Source organism: Dacryopinax primogenitus (genome assembly GCF_000292625.1).
Source record: "Dacryopinax primogenitus strain DJM-731 SS1 chromosome Unknown DACRYscaffold_9, whole genome shotgun sequence".
Classification (NCBI taxonomy): domain Eukaryota; kingdom Fungi; phylum Basidiomycota; class Dacrymycetes; order Dacrymycetales; family Dacrymycetaceae; genus Dacryopinax; species Dacryopinax primogenitus.
Window position 1 is genome coordinate 915,214 of NW_024467206.1, and position 20,328 is coordinate 935,541.

A 20,328-nucleotide genomic window follows, 5' to 3' on the forward strand; every position below is an offset into this window, starting at 1 on the left:
AGATTCCGGCGAGAAGCAGCGCTGTCAGGAGATGCTCGACTGGATCATTCCTCAGCCTGGCTTTTGGATGAGGCCCAGCTTTGATGGACTGCGGGTTGTGGTCAAGAATGGCAAGGTCTTCGACTGCGCCTATGACTAGTAGTTCCATATGCACTCTAAATTCTCTATGTATAGTGTATCCGACCGCCGTGTTGTTTGAAAAGTACATAAATATATATATATGTGTTCTTGTGGTCTAACCGCATGCGTATCGGGATCGGCCGTGAACCTGGTGCCGAGAAAGCCAGAAGAGTAGCTTCCGGATTGCTGAGTCAGCGAGAAAGAGCGGGACATCGGTCGCGAGTATTTTATCAGCACGTGTCGTCTCACCGAATCATTTTTTTTTCTCTGCTAGTGCAATCCCTCCCTCCCAACGAACAGTCCGCCTCCTTGTCCAGCTTGAGTTTGTGGATCCGGCTATGTTTAGTTTATCACTGCCTGCCGCACTTGGATAACGGAAAAGCACCCCGAGAGATATCACTGGCTGTGCTCCATCAACGGGGAAATGTATGAGGACATACATTCGCATTGAAATCCACATGGATTGTTCTCTTCCACATGCTCGAAGCTGTACTCGTGTTACCCTTCTTCACATACTTGCACCAAGCCCCTTTTCAGTACTCATTTCTAGGCTGAATGGGCAAATTTACTTCATCCAAAGGTCGCAACGACCATCATTTCGGCCCGCCTTCTTCTCACGAACTGAAAGACAATCCTGAGAAGGCCCATCTCAATAATGCTTCCGTTTCCAAGCCAACTTCTGAAGCCAATTCAAGAATGTTGGGTGCCATATCTGTCAATCAATCAGGGAAGCGACTATGTGACCCCATGAGTAATGTGCTCTATGTCCGGGTGCGTCGAAACATTACGCAGGCGACGGGAAACGCCGCGAAAACGGGCTTGCATTGACTCGTGCGTCGTCTCATTCCCTGGTATCTGCGCTCACTGCTGAACGTAGTGCCCTGCATAGACTCTGCTAAAATAGATGATCTGGGTTCTGACTAAGTGAGAGGGGCAAGTGGGCCGAGTGAGCTGAAAGAGGGAATCGTGACCGCTCATTTAAGTGTCGTGGCAGGGCCAGGTGAAACCCAAACACCCCGTCTCTCATTTCAATATTCGACAATGTCAACCTCTGGTGGTCCCAAAGGCGCCAAAGATCTCGACATCGCCGACCTTCTCGATCGCGGTCCGTGGTGGAAGAATGGCAGGTTATGGAGTCTGAACCTTTGGTTGTGGGTCGTAGAAATACTGCTCCAAAACTCTAGATTTTGCTCACATAGTGACAAGGTTGCTCTTGCTCCTGACTTCATACGCCAATGGGTATGATGGGGCCATGATGAGTGAGCAACAGGCTGTTTTGTTTTGTTTTCCTGCTCATGAGCGATCATAGACAACCTTCAAGTACTGGACCAGTGGAGAGTCACTATGGGTGATCCGTCCAAGGAGAAACTTGGGATTCTGACTGCCATTCGTAACATTGGCCTGCTGGCAGGCACACCGTTCACACCCTATGTCATGGACGGATTTGGCCGGCGGGTCGCTATTGCTCTGGGAGCGTTCCTCATGATCAGCGGCACGGCAATACAGTCGGCCTCTTTCAGTGCTAGCATGTTTATGGGAGCTCGGTTTCTGTTTGGCTTCGGCCTTGCGTTTGCAACGAGTGCCTCGCCGTTGCTTATTGCGGAGCTCGCCTACCCATCTCACCGCGGACCCATTGTGTCCGCGTATAACTCCTTGTGGTACTCCGGAGCCATAGTCGCAGCTTGGACTACCTTTGGCACTTTCCGCATCCCAACTCAGTGGGCCTGGCGCATCCCTTCTATTCTACAGGGAGCGCCGTCAATCCTGCACGTCACCCTAATTTGGCTTTGCCCCGAATCACCTCGCTGGCTGCTCTCTAAGGGGAAGTGAGAGGGTTTCATATACACGTTATGTATCGATGTTGATTGTTACAAAGGGATGCTGCTGCCTTAAGGATCCTCGCCTTCTATCATGGTCGAGGAGACGAGAAAAATCCCCTTGTCCGGTACGAGCATAGCGAAATCAAGAAAGCGATAGAACGAGACCGCAAAGTTGCAGAAACAGTTGGCTGGCGGACTCTTCTAGCCACTCCTGGGAACCGACGTCGCATGCGGATGATTATCGCCCTCGCCTTCTTTTCTCAATGGTCCGGCAACGGCTTGGTCACTTACTACCTCAATTTGGTCTTCGATACCATAGGAATTACGTCAACAACTACTCAAACACTCATTAACGGTGTCCTACAAATATTCAATCTTTCCATCTGTCTACTTGCATCCGCGTTGGTCGACAAAGCGGGTCGACGAGTTCTGTTCCTCACCTCTAGCGGAGGAATGCTTCTCTTCTTCAGTTTACTCACGGTATGCTCGGCCAGATATGCTATTACTGGAAGCAGCGCGGCGGGTGATGCTGTCATCGCCTTCATTTGTAAGTGAGCTCTGGCTGCAGAAAGGAAGAAGGAACAATAATTACCCTTGACAGTCCTCTTTTTCGGCACGTTCTGCTTGGCCTTCACCCCGCTCACCGTTCCATATACAATCGAGATTCTACCGTATTCTTTACGCGCAAAGGGATTCACAGTGTTTAGCTTCTCGCTAGCGCTGGCGCTGATTTTCAACCAATTCGTCAATCCTATCGCCCTGCCTGCCCTCGGCTGGAAGTGTAAGTGGAGCATGGCAGTGTACAATGAAAAAGGTAAATGCTAATAATGGTACAGACTATATTGTGTACGACTGCTTCTTGGTCTTCGAATTTGCATTTATGTACTTCTTCTGCATCGAGACGAAGAACCGTACACTCGAGCAAACCGCTGCTTTGTTTGATGGTGAGCAAGCTGTTCAAGATCTCGCAACTTCCGGAATCACAGCTATCATTCTTCCGAACGAGAGTAGAGAAGGTCTGGACGAAGTTGAGAAGCGAGGAGAGCAGAGCGTAGCTTAGTATTAATCCGACTCTAACTGAACCTCTACTGTTGTTGATTTGTTAATTATAAAAGAGAACGCCAGAATGTATTGGGAGAATGGTTCTGACTCGAGCAATCACAAGTGGTATGTAATAGAGCACGCATGCATGCAGAGGACAATAGAAGCACAGAATGGTGCAATCATATTCATGGCGACCCCGGTTATCCTACGCAAGGCTCTCGTACAGCTCGACCGCCGTTTTTCCTGCGGCTGGAAGGCCATACATGTGTCTGTTGACATATTCGGTACGAAACATCCCGTTTGGATCTATCTCCTTGAGAAGGTTGACAAACTCGTCAAAATGAGGATACGACTCTCGCAACTGGGGAGGGCCAAAAGAATGCGTTTTGGCCCAGTGGGGTCGTCCACCATGGGAGTACATGATCTTATCAAATTTGTCGAATAGCTCTTTCCAAGGAACGTCGAAGCCGTAAGGCCTGTTGGAATAGGGAAGTCAGAAAACTGGTCGAGTCTAGTCTGGGCAACGCGACACACTTGAATTGTATCATTCCAATCCAACAGGTCTTCCTTCCGTATGAAGGACTCAGCCAGACGTCATCAGCATCAGTCCAGCGAATCTCGAGGGGAAAATGCGGCCGGAGACCACGTGGATTGTCGTGTTCCTCTCTGAGCCACTCTCGCAGGGCCATGATACAATCCTTGGCGTTCTCTTGGGGAATCGCCCATTCAGCTGTGTACTGCTTGATCTGAACAACAAATAAGTATCATGCCCTGCATCCTCTGGTAAAAGTGCGCACGAAAACGTCGAGATTGAAAATCTTCCAGCTGTCATCAACTGTAGTGCCATGTGGGCGGCGCAGCCAACACGCGAATTGGGCGACAGAGGGCAATATCGAAGGTACATAGAGACCCAGAAACAACATTAATTGAAGAGCATCGAATCCCAGAAGACGATCCCAAAAGAAGCTGTGTGGGGGAGGGTTTGGTGCCTTGGGTTCCTCATTATCTATCAACGTCAACAGAGTATTGGAGTTAACGTACGTCTTTGGTGCGATCTGCTCTCATAACGTGGATCTCATCGGCCTGAGCGTACCACCAAAGTCGTACGTGTTCGCCAGACTTGGCAATATTCTCGAGATCACCTATAACCGAACCGAATGGAACCGCTTCTTTCTTCTCTGCGAGTCGAAACGCATCCTCGACCTGTATCTTGACACGGAGGATCATTCCGGTGGCACCAAGTCCACACAAGGTCGCTTTGAAGAGACCAATGTTGTTTTCATTGGAGCACACCACGCGAGACCCGTCGGCTAGTAGCACTTCCAGCTCAAGAACGCTCGATGACATCGGTTTGAAATTCCAGCCCGTGCCATGGCTAGCAGTACAGATTATGCCAGCAATTGCCTGTTCCGAGATCGAGCCGACATTGCTCATGGCAAGGCCATGCTCCCCGAGAACAGCATGGATTTGGTGTAGTTTGGCTCCAGCTTGTACGTTGACCCACTTCTCGCTCTCATTGATCTATGTACAGAATGCCTTCGTCAGAACGGAATATGGTAGCGAATGCAGCTCACGCACTTCCAAAACCTGGTCTAGTCGATCGGTCTTGATCATGAACCCCTCGGTACACGTAAGGTCACTCGGACTGTGTCCCGAACCCGCAACTCGCAACTGTCGCCCCTCTCGCTTTCCCAGCTCAACTATGCATTCGCACTGGAATGCTGTCTGAGGCTCAAAGATAGAGAGCGGTCTGCATGAGTATGTCTCGGCCCAATTGGTAAAAACTCCTGTCTTGCAGGAGATTGGATCGAGAATGTGGCAGAGATCGATCATAGACAGCCCGGAGACGGTGGTCGACATGTTGGAATGCTGAGGCGCGTCGTGTCGGCAAGACTGAGATGAGTTCAACAGGAAGATAAATGTTCAACAGCCGGCCTGTTATGTGGTGTCATAGTCATTGACATCAATATTCCACAGTAATCAGGATTTGCGGTGATCCCACGTTCAGTCATGAACTCGGTCTGTGCGCATGGACATGGCGGTGCACAGAGGAATCTGGGGAGCTGACATTGAGTCAATAGAACCGACAAGTAAATCTTATTCACCGCGTTCCGCAGGTCCCTGTACCAGCTGGTTTAGGGCAGGCCGAATACGCTGCCCTTCTGCCTAGGACATACGGCTTGCGATACTCTTGGCCAGGAGGACAGAGGGCTATTGCCCCGTCCTAGTCTGTAAATAGGATAGGTGGCCTGCATTAATGACATTATATAACCTTCTATAACACATGGACTATCTTTCTTGGCGGATCTGTTGAATTGAGAAGTTGTGCCGCGAAGACACAACTTCCATTTCCACCTTGAGCGTACTCGGTATCATTAGCATTCCATGGGGCATATGGATCTACTCTAAGGTATCGCAATCTACCTCGGCTCTCTTCACTAGGCTCCTCCAGCAGGAACCACTCCCATATTGTCCAGCACCGGCCTAATTTGGGCGACCAGAGCGTCCTCTATCACCCCCGGCAGGTCCTCCGCGCTGTTTCCTCCAAAAATCTTGGCCAGCGTATCCAACACTGGCCCAGTCATTAGTGTGGTTGCGAACAAAGTCAGAACAACACTTGCCTGCCTTGCCGATCGCCTTGACCACGTCTGGCCCACATGCTACGAATGCCTTCTTCGTTCCCACCCAAGCCTTGCTCGCCCCGTCCTTCATTTTGGCTTTGAAAGCCGCCCTGTTGACCAATTTGACCCCAGCGCGGATCCGATCGCGTTCCTCCTCCGTCGTGTCCAGCATGTGCTACTCGATACGGGAATTCTTCCCCGCTTCCTGCCAAGGGCCCGGCGATGATCCATCTGCCGTTGCAGCAAGATGGCTTGCCCCATCTGTCCCAGCGAAGTCTCCAGGGCAATCTGGGCACCCTGCCAGACATACCCTTCGCTCCATCCCAGGGCCTCCTGCTCGGCGAGCGCCACTTCCACGACTTCGCCCTTCGCCCGTGACTGAATGAGGTGGATTGCCTCGGGGGACGCGAAGGTATCGGCGCCAGGGAAGGCCAACGGCGTGGTGTCGGCAGTCACCCCCTCGTCAGGGCTGACAGCGTCCGTTGCAGGCTCGGCTGCCGGGATAGGGGCAGTTTCGGCGATCTCCTCTGTCGACCTCTGTCCGGCGGCCTCGAGAGTCGATGGACCGGCCTCGGCGTCGTCGTCTGTGATCGTTGACCGCAGCTTGTCCGGATCGGTGAGCGACATCCTCGTCAGTTTGGTTAGAGAACTTGTTCCTTCTCAGCACAACTTCTCAATTCAACACATTGCCCAGCATATAGCTAGGTGTATGCGCATTTGAGATACTCACCTTGTGCTCCTCAAGATCCCTCTGGAACTTATCCAGAGCCCAACGGGCGAGCCACAAGGGCACCATGACGTCGCCTGCAGTGAGCAGCATGCCAATCAACGTCCCATCATCCTTCCCTAGCAAGGTAGTCAGAGCGGGATGTCACGGCATCCTCAGCGCCCTTACCTTCACCCTGGCTCATACCCGCTTGAGCAGCTTTGCTCACCCTGGGAGCCACGAACCTCTCCTCCTGCTCTTTGGCGAGGCTGTCGCTCAGCAGCGCTGTCAGCTTCAACAGGTTCGCTTCTTTCTCCGTCCAAACGGCCCTCTCATCGCTTCCGGTTGTCAAGATCCTGTCTGTTCGCAAGATCTGAGTTTTGTCAGTAGAAGCCAGTACCAAGGTATGAATTTTACCTGTATTTGTTGCTGATTTGAGAAGTTGTGCCGAGAGTTAGCAACTTCTCAATTCCTGATCAAACGACTGTCTCCAGGCATTGATGCCTGGGGAACCCTTCGCAGTCTGCCGTTGTAAAACCTCAGCTCGCTGTCCAGTCAACCGAGTGGACATTGATCCATAGCATTCCATGTATAGCAGCATTTGACAGACGGAGGTTGGATGTCGAGGAGAAGATCATCTCCTCGACGATAACGATGGTCGACGGAATTTCGGATTAATTTTCAGGTCAAGTGTCACTCTGACAGCGGACGTAGATCCACACCAGCCCCTTTGCCTGACCCACGTTGTCCCCTGAGTCGCCTCCAATGTCTAAGTTGGTGATGACCATCTCAACCAAGAACAATCTCTGCTTTTCGGTCACACAAATCTCTAATCGTCAGTATCTCAACTTATTTGTTTCCTTGGAAGAGACGTCTGATATTGTCCAGGTCACAAGTACTATTACCTGCAATGCCCTTGTGGAGTGGCAACAAGGGCCGATCAAAGAGGAACGTGGATAAAAGGGGGAAGGCTCCAGACATCGGTGTGCAGAGATCTCCCACTGCATGATGGCCACCATCTGACTGGACATGTGTAGGCCAACCTATCAATGTGGGCTGGTGTGATGGGTCAACCATCGACTTACACATACAAGATGTATCTCCTGGTTCCAACTCCATGGTCCCCACTCTTCCTCATAACCTGGTCCTGGACTCTGCGACCAATGAACCCAGCAATCCAGCAGGCTCCCCTTCTTGGCACAACTTGTCAATTCAACACCAGGTCTTCAACATGGGGACCAACAAGCCCAGCGATCCAGCAGGCTCCCCATCTCAGCACAACTTCTCAATTCATCCACCTGCATATGAGTGTTCTTCAACAACCAACATGCCGGACTTCAACATGGATGACTCTTGCAGCATCCACTCCAGCAAAGCTAGCGTGTGTGGGAGTGAGGTCTCCATCTGTGATCCTCTCCCTATTTACATCTCCCATGAGGCGCCACCTCCTAGATGGTCTCCCCAGTCTCCCCCTCTTAGCCCTGAGGGAACCACATCATCCTCTGTGGCTCCTGCTGCCCTTGTCACCACTCTCAGACCTGGATTTCCCTTTGATGTGAATGCCCCAGCCATCAGGGCATTGGAGCAACACTTGGCTGCTACTGCCTTGGCAGCAGCACACACCAAGATCCCAAACCTGCCTGCCCTTCGTACCCAGCACTTCAACATCTGCATCTAACCTAGGGCTAGCCCTCCAGCATGCTACACAAGCCAGTCCTCAATCAGCAAAGGTTAAAGTAGTACATGGTGTCAGTTGTGCCCTTTTATGTTGTTTAGCAACCCCTCTTCCCAATGTTCTACTTTATCTTCCTTCTGTTACCCTCATAGCCTGTATGCTCAAACATGGATATCATCTTACCCCCCAGACCAGGTGGGCCCACTCTCATTGTCTCAAACCTCATTTAGCTGCCAGCCTGTCAGCCTGTAGGGCTGATCATGTTTGCTAATACACTCATTTGATGGGGATACAGATCTGAGGATTATGTGTTGTCTGTGGTCAATCATGTGTCATTGTCAGGGTTTACATCACCCTGCACTCATCTCTCTTCCTCTCCCGCTCACCCCTTGTCAACCTTAATGAGGCCCCCCTCTCCTCCTCTACTATGGTCAACCTCCCAAAGAGAATGAAGGCTCTCTCCAGCATGAAAACCTCCATTTGGTGTGTCTGCATGGTGTGCAAGAACCAGTATTGACCAGGTGGCTGGTCATGGACACAACAAAGCTATTGGTCCCATCTACACACAATAGCTTTGTCTGCAACTGCTCAATCTGCCCTCCTTGGATGGGCAAGTCAAGATAACCCTTCCCAATATGATCAACAAGAGGAGGATGTGGAGCAAGTGACAGATCAAGTGGAGGTGTTGAGGTCAGAGGATTGCATATACAATGATGAGGCCAATTCTGCTTGGCTTCCTGATGTTGTTGATGGGTTAGATTGTGACCCATCAACATGCATCAAACCTGAATCACCATCTTGACCATCACCTCAGCTCTCCCACCTCACCAAATCATCATCACCAAGCACTTCACCCCTCTTGGCATCCCTGAGCTCATGGTCAAATGAAATCCCTGAGTCTGTTGATGGGCAGCCTTTGATTACACCTCCCTTGTCACTGCTATCTCTCCCTGTACCAGCTTTGGACCATGTCATGAACATCAACCATCAGTCAACATCACAATTTGAGGTGGGGAATATCAATGATGATGGTGGACTGAGAGTCAATGCACTGGGTATCTTGCTCCCCCCCATGGTGATGGATGATGGGTTACAGAAGTCATGTAAAGACCCCTTTCAAGGCTACATGAGCTTGCACAGGCATGCAGGTGTGAGAGCTATCTGCTTACTCCTTCTTCATATGCATGCGAGGTACCAGCTGCCCCATGTAGCATGCACTTTCCTGGCTGCCATGCTCTATGCCATACTGGAGTACTTTGGAGGATTGACCAACCAAACCACATCCCCAGTTAAGACACCCCCCCCTCTTACGCTCAAGATGATGTATACTCGGCTAGGGCTCTTGGATGATTATACCTCCAAAGTTCTGTGTCTCAGCTGCTGGGAGTTCAAATCTTTCCTGGAAGATCAACCAGATGCAGAACTTCTGCAAGATCTTGGAGAAGAGAGCAACCTGCCCATATCATCCACCTTGGATGACAGGTGGCAAAGACAATGCCGTCACTGCAACACTGAGCTATACAAGGAGCCTCCCAAGACTGGCATCCCCCACCCACATTGTCAAGCACCTTATCATCTCCTTTCCCAACAACTGGCTGCCTTCTTGGGACAGCCCAGTTTCAAAGCTGCTTGTGAAGACTATTTGGATTCAGAGAGTGTTCCTGGTACCTACTCAAGGATTCAAGATGGTTTGGTATGGCAGAATCTCAAGTGTCCTGACAGTTTGCCCTTCTTTCCTATGACAAGATTGCAAGCAGAATCCCAAGCCAAACTTCATCTAGGCATGCTCTTGTCTCTTGACTGGTTCAACCCAAACTTGTCAGCAATGGCAGCCAGCCTTTCATCTGGCCCTTTGTCAATCTGTGTGGCCAACCTTCCCCCAGAACTTTGGTGAGTGTCTAGCACCATTGTCAACCTCATATAATTTTTGGCCCCCAGATATTGAGTGCACAATCTGTGCCTAATCAGAGTCATTCCGGGACCTCATGAACCAAATGCTGAGCAGCTCCAAAGATTCCTTTGGCCTCTTGTTGACAATCTCCTCCATCTCTGGCAGGAAGGCATATCTGTGAATACCCCTGTGTATCCACAAGGTAAGCTTGCCTGCTCCCTGCACAACTTCTCAATTCAACTCCAACTGGCACTGACACTTGGAATAGGTCACCAGGTTCAAGTTGCATTGCTGGCAGTGGTGTGCGACCACCCTGCACTGGTGAAGATGTGTGGGTTCACAGACCAGATGCACTGGCGCTGGCCTTGCACCCAGTGCAAGGTGATCCAAGAAGACATGCTGCATTGTGGATGGGAGAACACAGGGATGCCCAATTGTGATGGCGAGCTCCACAAGTGACAAGCCACCCAAATGTACAATCTACAGCAGTCTGGTGCACCACCCAAGGTCATCAATTGTTACTTCTCACATCATGGCATTAAATGGTTCAAGCTATCATGGCTACCCTATTTCAATCTGGTTGAGCAAGGCGTCATTGACCCCATGCACACATTCTTCTTAGGCGAGTCCTTCAATCCTGCTCAACAGTCATTCATATATGTGTAGGCCTAATGAAGAACTTGTGGTTCTTGGTTTGGGTGCAGGGAGGTAAGGATGATCATACAAAGGTTGTGCTGCACAGCTGGACTGAGGCTGGTATGTTACAAGAGTTAGATGCCATCCACAAAGCACTGGCAACTTTGGAGATGCTGGGATGGTTTGCACGTTTGCCTAAGCAGGTTGGTGAACCTGGAGGAGGCAGCCTCACCTCTGATGAGTGGAGGGCCATTGCCATTCTGTATGGTCTGGCAGTGGTAAGTGGTTACCATTACCTTGAGCATGCTAACAAGGATCAGATACCTCCCATATTGGAGTGAGCCAATCAAAGAGTTCATGCCAAGGCTGCTGGGAACTTCTTGAAACTGGCAACCATCCTGAAGATTTACACCAGACATGAAGTGAATGACCACAAACTCGCTAGAGCAGTGCACCTCTATTGGGAATACTTTGAGGAATTTGTTGAGGTGAGCCCACATGGCACAACTTCTCAATTCAACACCAACTCCAAGAAGAAGAGCTGACTACAAGTACAGATCTATGGGTTGGTCAACACAACACCCACTTTCCATTGGGTAACCCATATGGACAAGCAAATTCAGTGGCTGGGGCCAGTCCATGGCTTCTGGACATTTCTGTTTGAACATCTCAACAAGATCCTCAAGGATTTCAAAACCAATGGTCACAAGGGTGGTTCTCTGGAGATCACATTTGCAAGGGAATTCAAATGGGAGATGGGGCTGGCCCAGCTGGTGAGTGGCCACACAATGCAAGGCCAGTCTAACTGATAGCTGTAGAATGCAATACTTGCTAACCAGACCAAGGATGCCCTGGCAAGACTCATTGCTACTGAGCTCCAAAAGTGTTCTCATGATATCACATGCACAGGGACCTTAGCCACCTTTGCGGCACAGTCTCACCCCCATATGTCTGGCCATCCCCATCCCTGCATTGCTGCTGGGACATTGCACACTGATACGTTAGGAAGGGAAGTTCAAGATGAATTGCTAAGTTGGTATGGAAGAAGGTACCCAGAGCTTAGCTTGTATCACTCTGGAGACCCTTCTGCCCCTGCTCAAAGCCAATTCTTGAACAGCAGAGGCCAGTTCTTCCCAGAGTTGAGGTTGGAAGGTAGACACATCCTGGCAAGTCACAAGGATTGACAGAGCAAAGCAGACTTGTTACTGCTTTTCCAGCTGCAACCAGGAGTCCAATGGGTCGGTGAGCTGCATAGGGTGCTGAGACATGTGCAGCCTGGTGTCAAAGAGCCACAGACCTTCACCTTTGTCAATTGGCTGGTTCCTCTGCAAGACACACCACCACATGCTGAGCTGTACAAAGGATTGTAAGCATCACCCATATCTTGTGGCATGAATCTCACCATTGAGACAGTAAGGAACTGGAGGTCAATTTCTGGCAATATGACATGTACCAAATGAATGATGTAGGACCAGATGCCATCATATCAGCAAGCAAAATAAGTGGGGTTGCTGCTCAATGTACGCTCAATGTGGATGGCTGCCATATCTGGATCACCACATGCCTTAGTAAAGTGCACTTCAGACATATACTGGCTTGGGATTAAGACTGAACTAATGACAGGATGGTCACTCATTGTAAACAAAGAGTGAGATAATGGAGAAGTGAGTGTGGAATTAAGGAGAGGGATCTTCAGATTAGGTGGGGTGATTGCTCACTGGGACTGTAAGGCTAATGTAACAAGAAGCTCATGCCTATAAATGGACAATCCTTTGATTGAGTTGAAACAGGGAGCTTACATGGTGTCTGAGTTTAGTTTGTTCGCAACACAACTTCTCAATTCAGCTGACCACCAGCTACATCCCAGCTGGAACCAGGACATAGTTGGTTGTCATTCCCTGATCAAGTGCTTGGGAACAGCAGGAGGACATTTTGCACAGACTGTCCACTTGACAATCTTGAGCATCTTGGTCTTCTTGAAGTCTTTGTTCAAGATGAAGTTCCATGGGATGTTGGTGGGGAGATGCTTGGTGACGCAGCCACAATCAACACACTTGGTCTTGAGTTGTTTAACCCAGCTCTGACCAGTTGGTCTTTCTGCATAGGCAGTGAGGATAGTTTGATAGAATTGCCAGTACTGTTGGGTAAATCAGCTCTCTACCATGGCATTAGGTGATCATCTAACCTTAAGATCCATCCAGTACAGCTGCTTCATCTCCCACACATCCAACTTTGGGTCATCACATTCTTGCTTAGAGATCTTACCAGATTTGTAGAGCAGGGCCCACCATTCAGGCCCTTTGGTTCCATCTTCATCACCAGAGCAATCATCCCCCATCCAACTCTCATGCACCAGGTTCTTGCAGACAATATCATGATCAAGTCCATGCTCAATACACCATGCCTCTAACCTGGCCTGAACTTGTTGGGCATGCTGGAGCTCAGGTAAGTGTTTGGGATGTGGAGAAAGAAAGCATTGCTGACCACTCTGTGCCTCTGTTAGGGCAACACAGGCTGACTAAGTCTGCTCACCTAAGAGTGCCAAGAGTCTAAGCAGGCAACAAGGAAGTGGAGTAGACCTGATGACTAAGACCTATCTACAGTATAGGTACCTGTGGATGATCCTAAGAGACCAAGTCTGAAGAGACAGTCCCCAGGCAGAGTAGGCCTTATATTTATACCTCTGTGGTGGAACCTGCTAGAACATCTTGCTTACTCAGCCTAGTCAGGTGGTCAGGTCATATGACCAAGGATGAGGTCATATGAGGTCATGCACAGCCATGCACAGCAGGTCACCTGACCATCCAATCCTTCCAGCAGGTTCCAGCACATGCCAAGGTATACCAGCTACTTCCATGTCATAAAGGCTTAGTCATGTCTCTTGACCAAGCAATGAGCTGGTGCCCTGACAGCCTCTCATGGTGTCAGGCATGTCTCCTTTCGACTTCTTGTGCAGAACCTCCATCCTGCTGTGACCTCCTCTGGTTGTTCCAAAGTTTCTTCATGTTTGGCCAGCAAATGCATGCAAAATCTCATAGGACATAGATGTCTAGCCAAGCCTCTCAGACTCGAGCTTGAGTGATGATACTATCTTCACCCTGGTATGTGTTGCATTGAGAAGTTGTGCTGAGAAGGATGCCCCCACTTACCATCTCATGGGCAAGGACCAATTGGGCAGCTTGAGCCATGATCCTCCTATTGTCCGGATGATTCAACCCACCCTCAAAGTTTGGAACCAGAAAGGATGCCTTGCCCTTGACAAATGGACCAGTGGAGTTGGGCATAATCCCACCAGCAGTGTAACCAACAGAGGCATACATTACTGCATGCAGCTTGCCCTGGGTATTGAGGTGAGTCTCTTCTCTCTGAAGTGTGTGCACTGAGACATATGATGAGATAGTTTCTGGTCTTCAGATCAAGTTCAGACAGAGTCTCTCTTGGAACAGCTGATATGAGATAAGGTTTCTTCTTGACTGACATGTTTTTGTCATCTGAATCAGAGTCTTCAGGTAAAGTGAGTCTTGTGCGATGGTGTTTCACTTTCTCAAGAGCACTGATCCAGTTTAGCAGGGCTTGGTAGACTTCGGGCATCAGATGGACCTCAGTCAGTTGAGTTTGGGTTGGAGACATGGGGTTGGCTGGGGGTGCCTTGGGAGGAGACACCCCAACAATTTGACTGGCATTGTCGACATTGTCAGCCAAGGGTGGGTAAGTGGAAGGAATGGACTGAGAAGAGGAGACTGGGGAAGGGGAGAGAGGGAGGAACGTTGAGTCCACTTGTGAGGGGAGAAAGGGAGAAGATGGGAGGTTGCCTTCCAAGAAGACTCTGCAAATGTGAGTTGACTTGAGAAGTTGTGCCAGAGAATAATGGTCATTACTCACAAATTGTCAGTGCCTTGGGTGTTCTGTTCCTGGCTCTCTGCATGGAGGAGGGCTTGCAAGAGCCTCTGCCTTTGAGTGCAGGACATTGATGCAATGGGTTGGCCTGAAAGAGAAGAGGGGTTCATGGTGAACAAGATGAGAGTCAGTGTCAAGCAAGAAAGGTCAGATTGGGGAGAAGGGTATATGAGAGAGGGGAGGGGGGTGGGATGGAGGAGTCTTTTAAGCAGGCAGGCCTGCTTAGGATCACATTGGCTTCCTGTTGCAGGTGGTAATGGTTTTTTTTCTGGCCAGGGTTCAAGCAGAGAAGCTGGAATACCATAAGAAGGGTTTCATGTTAGATGGCCTTCACAGATGTAAGAAGTATCTAGTACATTTGATCTGTATTGCCATTATGTCACTCCCGGGTATGCACTCTGAGCTGTGGCTAGGACAGGGTGGGACTGACAGTCAGGACTAGCATTAGAGAGGCTTAGGCAAGGGGGGTTAGAAACAGCATCTGTGGGGGGTGGGGGTCTGTCCCTGACCCGGCCCATCACCCTCCGGAACGCGGTGATTGTAAGCTGAACCGGCCCGAACGAAATCTTTTCCGTGGAGTCTGCCCATACCCGACTGAGATGTGGCGTCACAACGTTAACCGGAAGGGCGTTCGCAGAATTTGCGAGAATCATCAATGCAATGATTGGTCATCAACGGCACGCAACTTCATGTGCTTCTTCATCAGCGTGATGAGCGTGATAGAACATAAAGTCGTCGACTAAATGCTCATCAGGCAGCTAGCTTCTCGTGTCTCGGAGAATTATTCGTGGATTCTACCGGTGGTCCATGTCATTATTTGTTGGATATTGTGTCTTCTTGACGGTCCGGACTGCAGGAAAAAATAATTGGGTTTGTTCATGGATATTCATGGCATAACTGGCGGACACGCGAGGGTCGTTCAGGGTTTGCAAGCCCAAAAACCCGGCGAGCCGAACCGAACCGAAATGCATGTCGAGATTCGACCGTCAATAGAGCCACTGAATAAGGAGACAGGTAGCGTGTACCAGGGACACGCCCGGGTGCCAGTCTGCAACGAAAATGCAAGAACAATAACGCATCTCGATTCCCATCAGGCAAGGGATCGCGAGGAAGAACCTCAGGGCAAAAGAATATACTCCAGCCGCGCAGGGCTACCAAATAGCTACCGTGTGCCAAGCTAAACCCATGCGTGCTTCGAATTGATTACGAAGAACCTCAGTGAGAATGGAAACAATTCTTCAGCAGGATTGAACAGCATGCATCGTCGTGTTTCGGTTTGAATTGAGCGGAAAAGGACAACGGTCTCGGGTGATCGGAGATTCGCGATTCGCGGCACATTCAGGAATACTATTGGGGGCGTTGAGGCTTCTATTGCGGAGACACGGATGCTACAGAAGAAATTTCGAAACGACGTGTTTCGACCGGACTGGGGTGTTCAGAGAATATCACATTTGAACGAACAATGGTGATGTGTGGAGCTTGCGGGAAGATGTTTGAGCGACGTTCTCACTTGTTACTCGGGTACCGAGATCGCCAATGATGCGATTCAATGAGCTTCCAAGATGCGATTGCTGCACCGCATCCAGGTGTGAGAAAGACCCAAAGGCGGATTCACAAGGTGTCATTTAGCGCAAGAACACTTCATCGTGATAGAGACAGGGTGGCCGCGGCTGAGAATTGATGCCCAAATACGCAGCACTGTCGTCATTGTGGTTCCTCTTCGATTTTGACGCATTGAATTGATCCCAGGATCGATCCGCCGAGATGGGCAACCGAAGCAGGGAACTGTGTAGCATGTGTTCCCAGTAGTCAGGGCCAAGTCCATGGAGCTTGATTAGACGTGTTCAATGATACTTCTTTCGCGGACGTAAATGGGTTGCGGCGTGTTGATTGGATACAAAATGTGGACCATTTTGCAGTTACTGGGACATTCCTGACCATCCAGGATAGTACAAGCAAAGATGGAGACTGTCCATACTTAGACGGGTGAGACGCCAAATCGCGGAACGTAGGGCGTCCTATGTAGACCCTCGTGTGCTAGGCTTTTCGGCTTCATTTTCCGGGTTGATCGAACTTGAGATAATTGAAACCATTCGGAACTGGTGATGTGTGGCACGCTAGAACGGCGCCATCTGTCCTTCACAGAGTCTCCGGGTAAATCCGAATTTGAGATAAGTGAATGAGTGCTGCTTATCGTGGCCAGTTGTTCTCCACGCATGCTCCGGATAGATAGCTCGATATGAGCTGCATGATCGACGTACACGAGTACTGGATTTCACGGCAATATTGAGACCGACTGCTTCAGGCGTCCGGATATACACAAGTCCGGATATACACGAGCTCGATATGAGTTGCATGATTGTTGTATACGATTATTGCATGGCCGACAAGATTGAGACCAAGTGCTTCAGACATTCTCCGAATAAATACCGGCGGATATAAGGTGCATGATTGTTATAAACAAGTGCTGGATATGGTCGAGACCAACCGCTCGTCAGGCATTTCCCGAAAAGACACGAGACAGCGATGATCGGTGCAGATTGATCGAATACCATGACATTAGCCTGGGCCATTCAAATCTCGCCTAGGGACAGATATGAGCTTCATGCATGCGTAAACTGAAGAAAACTAGATTACGGGCGAAAGACGGACGACCCGATAGCACGCAGTTGGCAGTTGGCAGTCGAAGTTGGGGGTTTCCGCACTGCGAGCCAACCGCAGGAAAATCCTCTCCCCAACCCCCCCGAACAGGGCAAGTCGTCCGCTCTACTTCCTCCCCTTCCCCCGCCCTCTCCCTCTCCCAGTCTTAGCACCTCTCTCCCTCTCATCGCCCTTTTCTCTCCTCCTACTCCGCTCCTTGTCCTTCGCACTCCTCCTCGCTGCCTTGGTCTCATACCTGAACTTGCGCTCTTTCGGTTTCGCCATCGCCGTTTTCTTCTTCTCCAAGGGTTGGACTTTCGGAGCCGGTCGCGCGTCCTCTTCATCCACAGCATCCTTTGGGACAGTGGAAGATACAAGTCCATGCATCTCCACAGAAGGGTCGAAATCCTCCACGACCGTGACAGTAGCGAACTGCTCTTCGCCCTCGTATTCCTCCTCTTCTTCCCTCCCCCCTTCTGCGCCTGTGTCGTCTAACGTTTCTGAACCGGGGAGGTCGACAGCCCCGAGCGCACTCTCGACCCGGCGCGCATTCTCTAGCGCTCGCTCGCGGATATCTTTCCGTTTCTATGCAAGCATGAGCACTCTGCACAAAAAATCGCATAAACTTCCAAGGAAGAAACACAAGAAAAGGAGGGGAAGAGAAAGATACAAGCGAAGTTGGAAGAGACATACCTCTGCTCGATCTCTCAACCTCTCCACCCGCTCTCTCTCTTTAGCCCTCTCGACCTTCCCCTTGACCCTCTCCATCTTCCTCTTCCTAAACCCTGTCAAGTACTCCCTACGCACAAGCAACATCAGCCCCATACCCACTTCTTCCTTCACGTACGAGGAAGAGCGAAAAACGTACCGACGCGCCTCTTCGTCAAACACCACTTCCTGTAGTTGGGCCTTCTTTTGCCGTTTCTTCTGTTCCCAAACGGAGCTGCTCTGTCCGAGTATGGAGGTGTTGGACGGACCGGCGGACATCTTCCAGGGCTAGAAGTAGTGTGCGTGTAAGAAAGGATAATGGGCAGAAAGTTAAGTAAGAGTTGTGCAAATGTTGTTGGGCCCTGACACTGCCACTAACCCCTTTTGGTGCGTCGTCTCAGGTTGTCTTTTTCAGTTGAACACTGACTTTGATTCTCCACCATCACGGACACAGTGAATAAGACAACAACAAACAATAGTTTCAAGTTTTTACAGTAATGCAAGACCCATTGAATATACACATAAATGAGAAAGATACCTTCTTTCCATCTTCCATGCACCATGCTGGGAATACGTGCAAACACACATGCACAATCACTGCATTCAGGGTGGTCCTTACCTGACAGTCTTCTAGGGGGACAAGGTCACCTGACCTGATGCAGAATAGGTGTCCTTGTCTGTAACTAGTTTAGCTACAATTGACCTCTTTGCCTACCTAGACTGTGTAGTATAATAACTAACCTTGCCTTCTCCCTTGGTGATGCCCTTTTCCCTTATTCACTTTCCAGGGGAGCAAGCTCAGGTGTGATGTCTCTCAGGCTAGCCATTGCCAATCATCTTGCCATACATAGTAATTTAATATCCTACTTCAGCTTACATTGGGATATCACAGAAGCCTCCATTCCACATTGACCATCTATAAGACTCCATTCCCAGGCTGCCATGCATATACCTTGCTTGCCCTTCTTCTCCTTTTCTCTCCTCATTGACATGCCTATGGCCTCCTGGGATGACAAGTCCCTCAACAACTTGCAAGTGAGGTTGAACTTGTTATGTGGCTTGCATGGAAAAGATGCTTCTCCCATTAATAGCTTTGAGTGCAAGCTTGATGAGGAGATCATCTTGGTAAGGCAGAAAATCGAGAGTCTCAGAGGCTGGCCAGTGTGAGCTCTCTCTCCCTGACCACCTCACTCACATAACTCACCTTCCTTCCCTTTCTCCATTAGTGATCCTGATGGCAACCCCTTCCCAACCCAAACCTCTCCCACCTCCAGTTACCTGTCAACCCCTCCAGCCTTGCCTCTTGGTGCCCCACATTCTCTCCCTCCTCTGACTCCTGACAGCTCCCCTCTCACTAAACGTTCTTCCTGTGCTCATTACAACTCAGTGTCCTCAGTTGACAAGGAAGATATTGAGAATCTGAAGAAGCACATCTGTGAGCTTGAGAAAGAAAGACCCTGCCACAAGAAGAAGAAGAACTTACCTTTGGTGACTGACCTGAAGGATGACAAGCTGGACAAGTCTGACCTCAAGTTGAAAAAACACCTACAGGTATGTATCAGTCATCATCTAACCCCCAAAGACAATGACTTACCTGGAGTAGGATGAGCTCCAGGAGTTCTTGTACAGCAAGGTTGGCTATGTCAAAGATGGGATCATGCCAAGCAAGAATGGACCTCAGGTGGAAGGCACCCCAAAGATCCCTGACTTTGACAAGAGCCTCCATTATCATGATAATGTGCTGATTTGCAACAGTGCAGTACAGCTGCTCATGGACCAGGAGGAGGTGAGTATAGATCTCCTGTCAGACCGGTGCACTCACATAACTGATCTGGTGGTTGCAGGGTCCAACTGCTTTCTGCCAGGAGGAGTTCTACTGTAATTGCTGGATCATTGTGCCTGTGCTCAACAAGCTGGCTCATCAAGCTTGGTGGAACATGAAGGCAATCTATTCCAAGCAGGAAGTGGCCAAGATTGATGGAGGGGTCAAGGAGGCAGCACTCAAGAGGGCTGGTTGGCAGTATGAATGGTGCAGAAATGTAAGTGATAATGCAGTTCCTGTTTGTGCTTGCTCACTTTTGAGAAGAGGGCAGGAAAGCTTTGTTGAATGCTGAAAGACACCTGTGACCAGCAAGGGCTTGAGTATTCAGTTGTCAAGCAAGAACTTGTAGGACTGGCAAGGTGAGGAAGCAAGTTGTGACAAAGATGACACAAAAAATGAGGAATGGCATACCCTGCTTTTCCAGACAGGAATGTTATCCCAAGCTGAGCAGGAAGATCCCAATCTTGACATATACAAAGTGTGCTGCCCAGAATGGATGAATCAAAAGGTGAGTTCTTTGTTTGTTGGCTCAATGTGTCTTACATCCAGTAGTACTGGGAATGGGAAAAGCTCCTGCTTCACAAGAAGATCTTGCGCAGGGAGACCAAGCACATTGATCTGGGTTGACTTTCATTGAGGCTTCCAGATCAGGAGCCATATGGCTTCATGCTGGACAAGAACTGGGCACAGACACACTTGTCAAGCAAGACAGATTGGAAGATGGAGATGGAATGGCCAGATGATCCAA

General features: G+C 49.7%; 7 protein-coding genes across 7 annotated transcripts; 3 read left to right on the forward strand and 4 right to left on the reverse strand.

Annotated features, from left to right (window-relative positions):
- Window positions 1–1,161: 1,161 nt before the first annotated feature.
- DACRYDRAFT_52219 (hexose transporter) lies at window positions 1,162–3,000 on the forward strand (the record flags this gene model as incomplete). Its single annotated transcript, XM_040775088.1, has 6 exons — window positions 1,162–1,271; window positions 1,327–1,379; window positions 1,430–1,946; window positions 1,997–2,487; window positions 2,542–2,721; window positions 2,777–3,000. The coding sequence occupies 6 exons, from the start codon at window positions 1,162–1,164 to the stop codon at window positions 2,998–3,000; spliced, it is 1,575 nt and encodes a 524-aa protein (XP_040628849.1).
- Window positions 3,001–3,189: 189 nt separating this feature from the next.
- Window positions 3,190–4,817, reverse strand: DACRYDRAFT_89000 (gulonolactone oxidase Lgo1; the record flags this gene model as incomplete). The annotated part of the gene is made up of 5 exons (XM_040776887.1): window positions 3,190–3,460; window positions 3,519–3,730; window positions 3,782–3,973; window positions 4,026–4,505; window positions 4,563–4,817. The coding sequence occupies 5 exons, from the start codon at window positions 4,815–4,817 to the stop codon at window positions 3,190–3,192; spliced, it is 1,410 nt and encodes a 469-aa protein (XP_040628850.1).
- Window positions 4,818–5,420: 603 nt separating this feature from the next.
- Window positions 5,421–5,885, reverse strand: DACRYDRAFT_94909 (uncharacterized protein; the record flags this gene model as incomplete). Its single annotated transcript, XM_040777253.1, has 2 exons — window positions 5,606–5,885; window positions 5,421–5,556 (listed from the first exon to the last, which is right to left on the reverse strand). Exons 1-2 carry the CDS (start codon window positions 5,775–5,777, stop codon window positions 5,423–5,425), a joined length of 306 nt encoding a protein of 101 aa, XP_040628851.1. The 5' UTR covers window positions 5,778–5,885.
- Window positions 5,886–9,217: 3,332 nt separating this feature from the next.
- Window positions 9,218–12,165, forward strand: DACRYDRAFT_15916 (uncharacterized protein; the record flags this gene model as incomplete). Its single annotated transcript, XM_040771145.1, has 10 exons — window positions 9,218–9,876; window positions 10,146–10,258; window positions 10,544–10,791; window positions 10,918–11,001; window positions 11,071–11,286; window positions 11,353–11,549; window positions 11,731–11,755; window positions 11,788–11,879; window positions 11,927–12,033; window positions 12,083–12,165. 10 exons carry the CDS (start codon window positions 9,218–9,220, stop codon window positions 12,163–12,165), a joined length of 1,824 nt encoding a protein of 607 aa, XP_040628852.1.
- A 239-nt stretch (window positions 12,166–12,404) lies between these two features.
- On the reverse strand, window positions 12,405–14,520 carry DACRYDRAFT_15917 (uncharacterized protein; the record flags this gene model as incomplete). The annotated part of the gene is made up of 5 exons (XM_040771146.1): window positions 12,405–12,650; window positions 12,699–12,872; window positions 13,663–13,921; window positions 13,992–14,189; window positions 14,396–14,520. The coding sequence occupies 5 exons, from the start codon at window positions 14,518–14,520 to the stop codon at window positions 12,405–12,407; spliced, it is 1,002 nt and encodes a 333-aa protein (XP_040628853.1).
- Window positions 14,521–17,236: 2,716 nt separating this feature from the next.
- On the reverse strand, window positions 17,237–17,977 carry DACRYDRAFT_29625 (uncharacterized protein; the record flags this gene model as incomplete). The annotated part of the gene is made up of 3 exons (XM_040774319.1): window positions 17,237–17,635; window positions 17,744–17,849; window positions 17,919–17,977. Coding segments are annotated over 3 exons (564 nt in total), but the record flags the coding sequence as incomplete, so codon positions are not given.
- Window positions 17,978–18,748: 771 nt separating this feature from the next.
- Window positions 18,749–20,207, forward strand: DACRYDRAFT_15919 (uncharacterized protein; the record flags this gene model as incomplete). Its single annotated transcript, XM_040771147.1, has 6 exons — window positions 18,749–18,921; window positions 18,985–19,309; window positions 19,362–19,544; window positions 19,603–19,797; window positions 20,005–20,088; window positions 20,133–20,207. 6 exons carry the CDS (start codon window positions 18,749–18,751, stop codon window positions 20,205–20,207), a joined length of 1,035 nt encoding a protein of 344 aa, XP_040628855.1.
- Window positions 20,208–20,328: the final 121 nt, after the last annotated feature.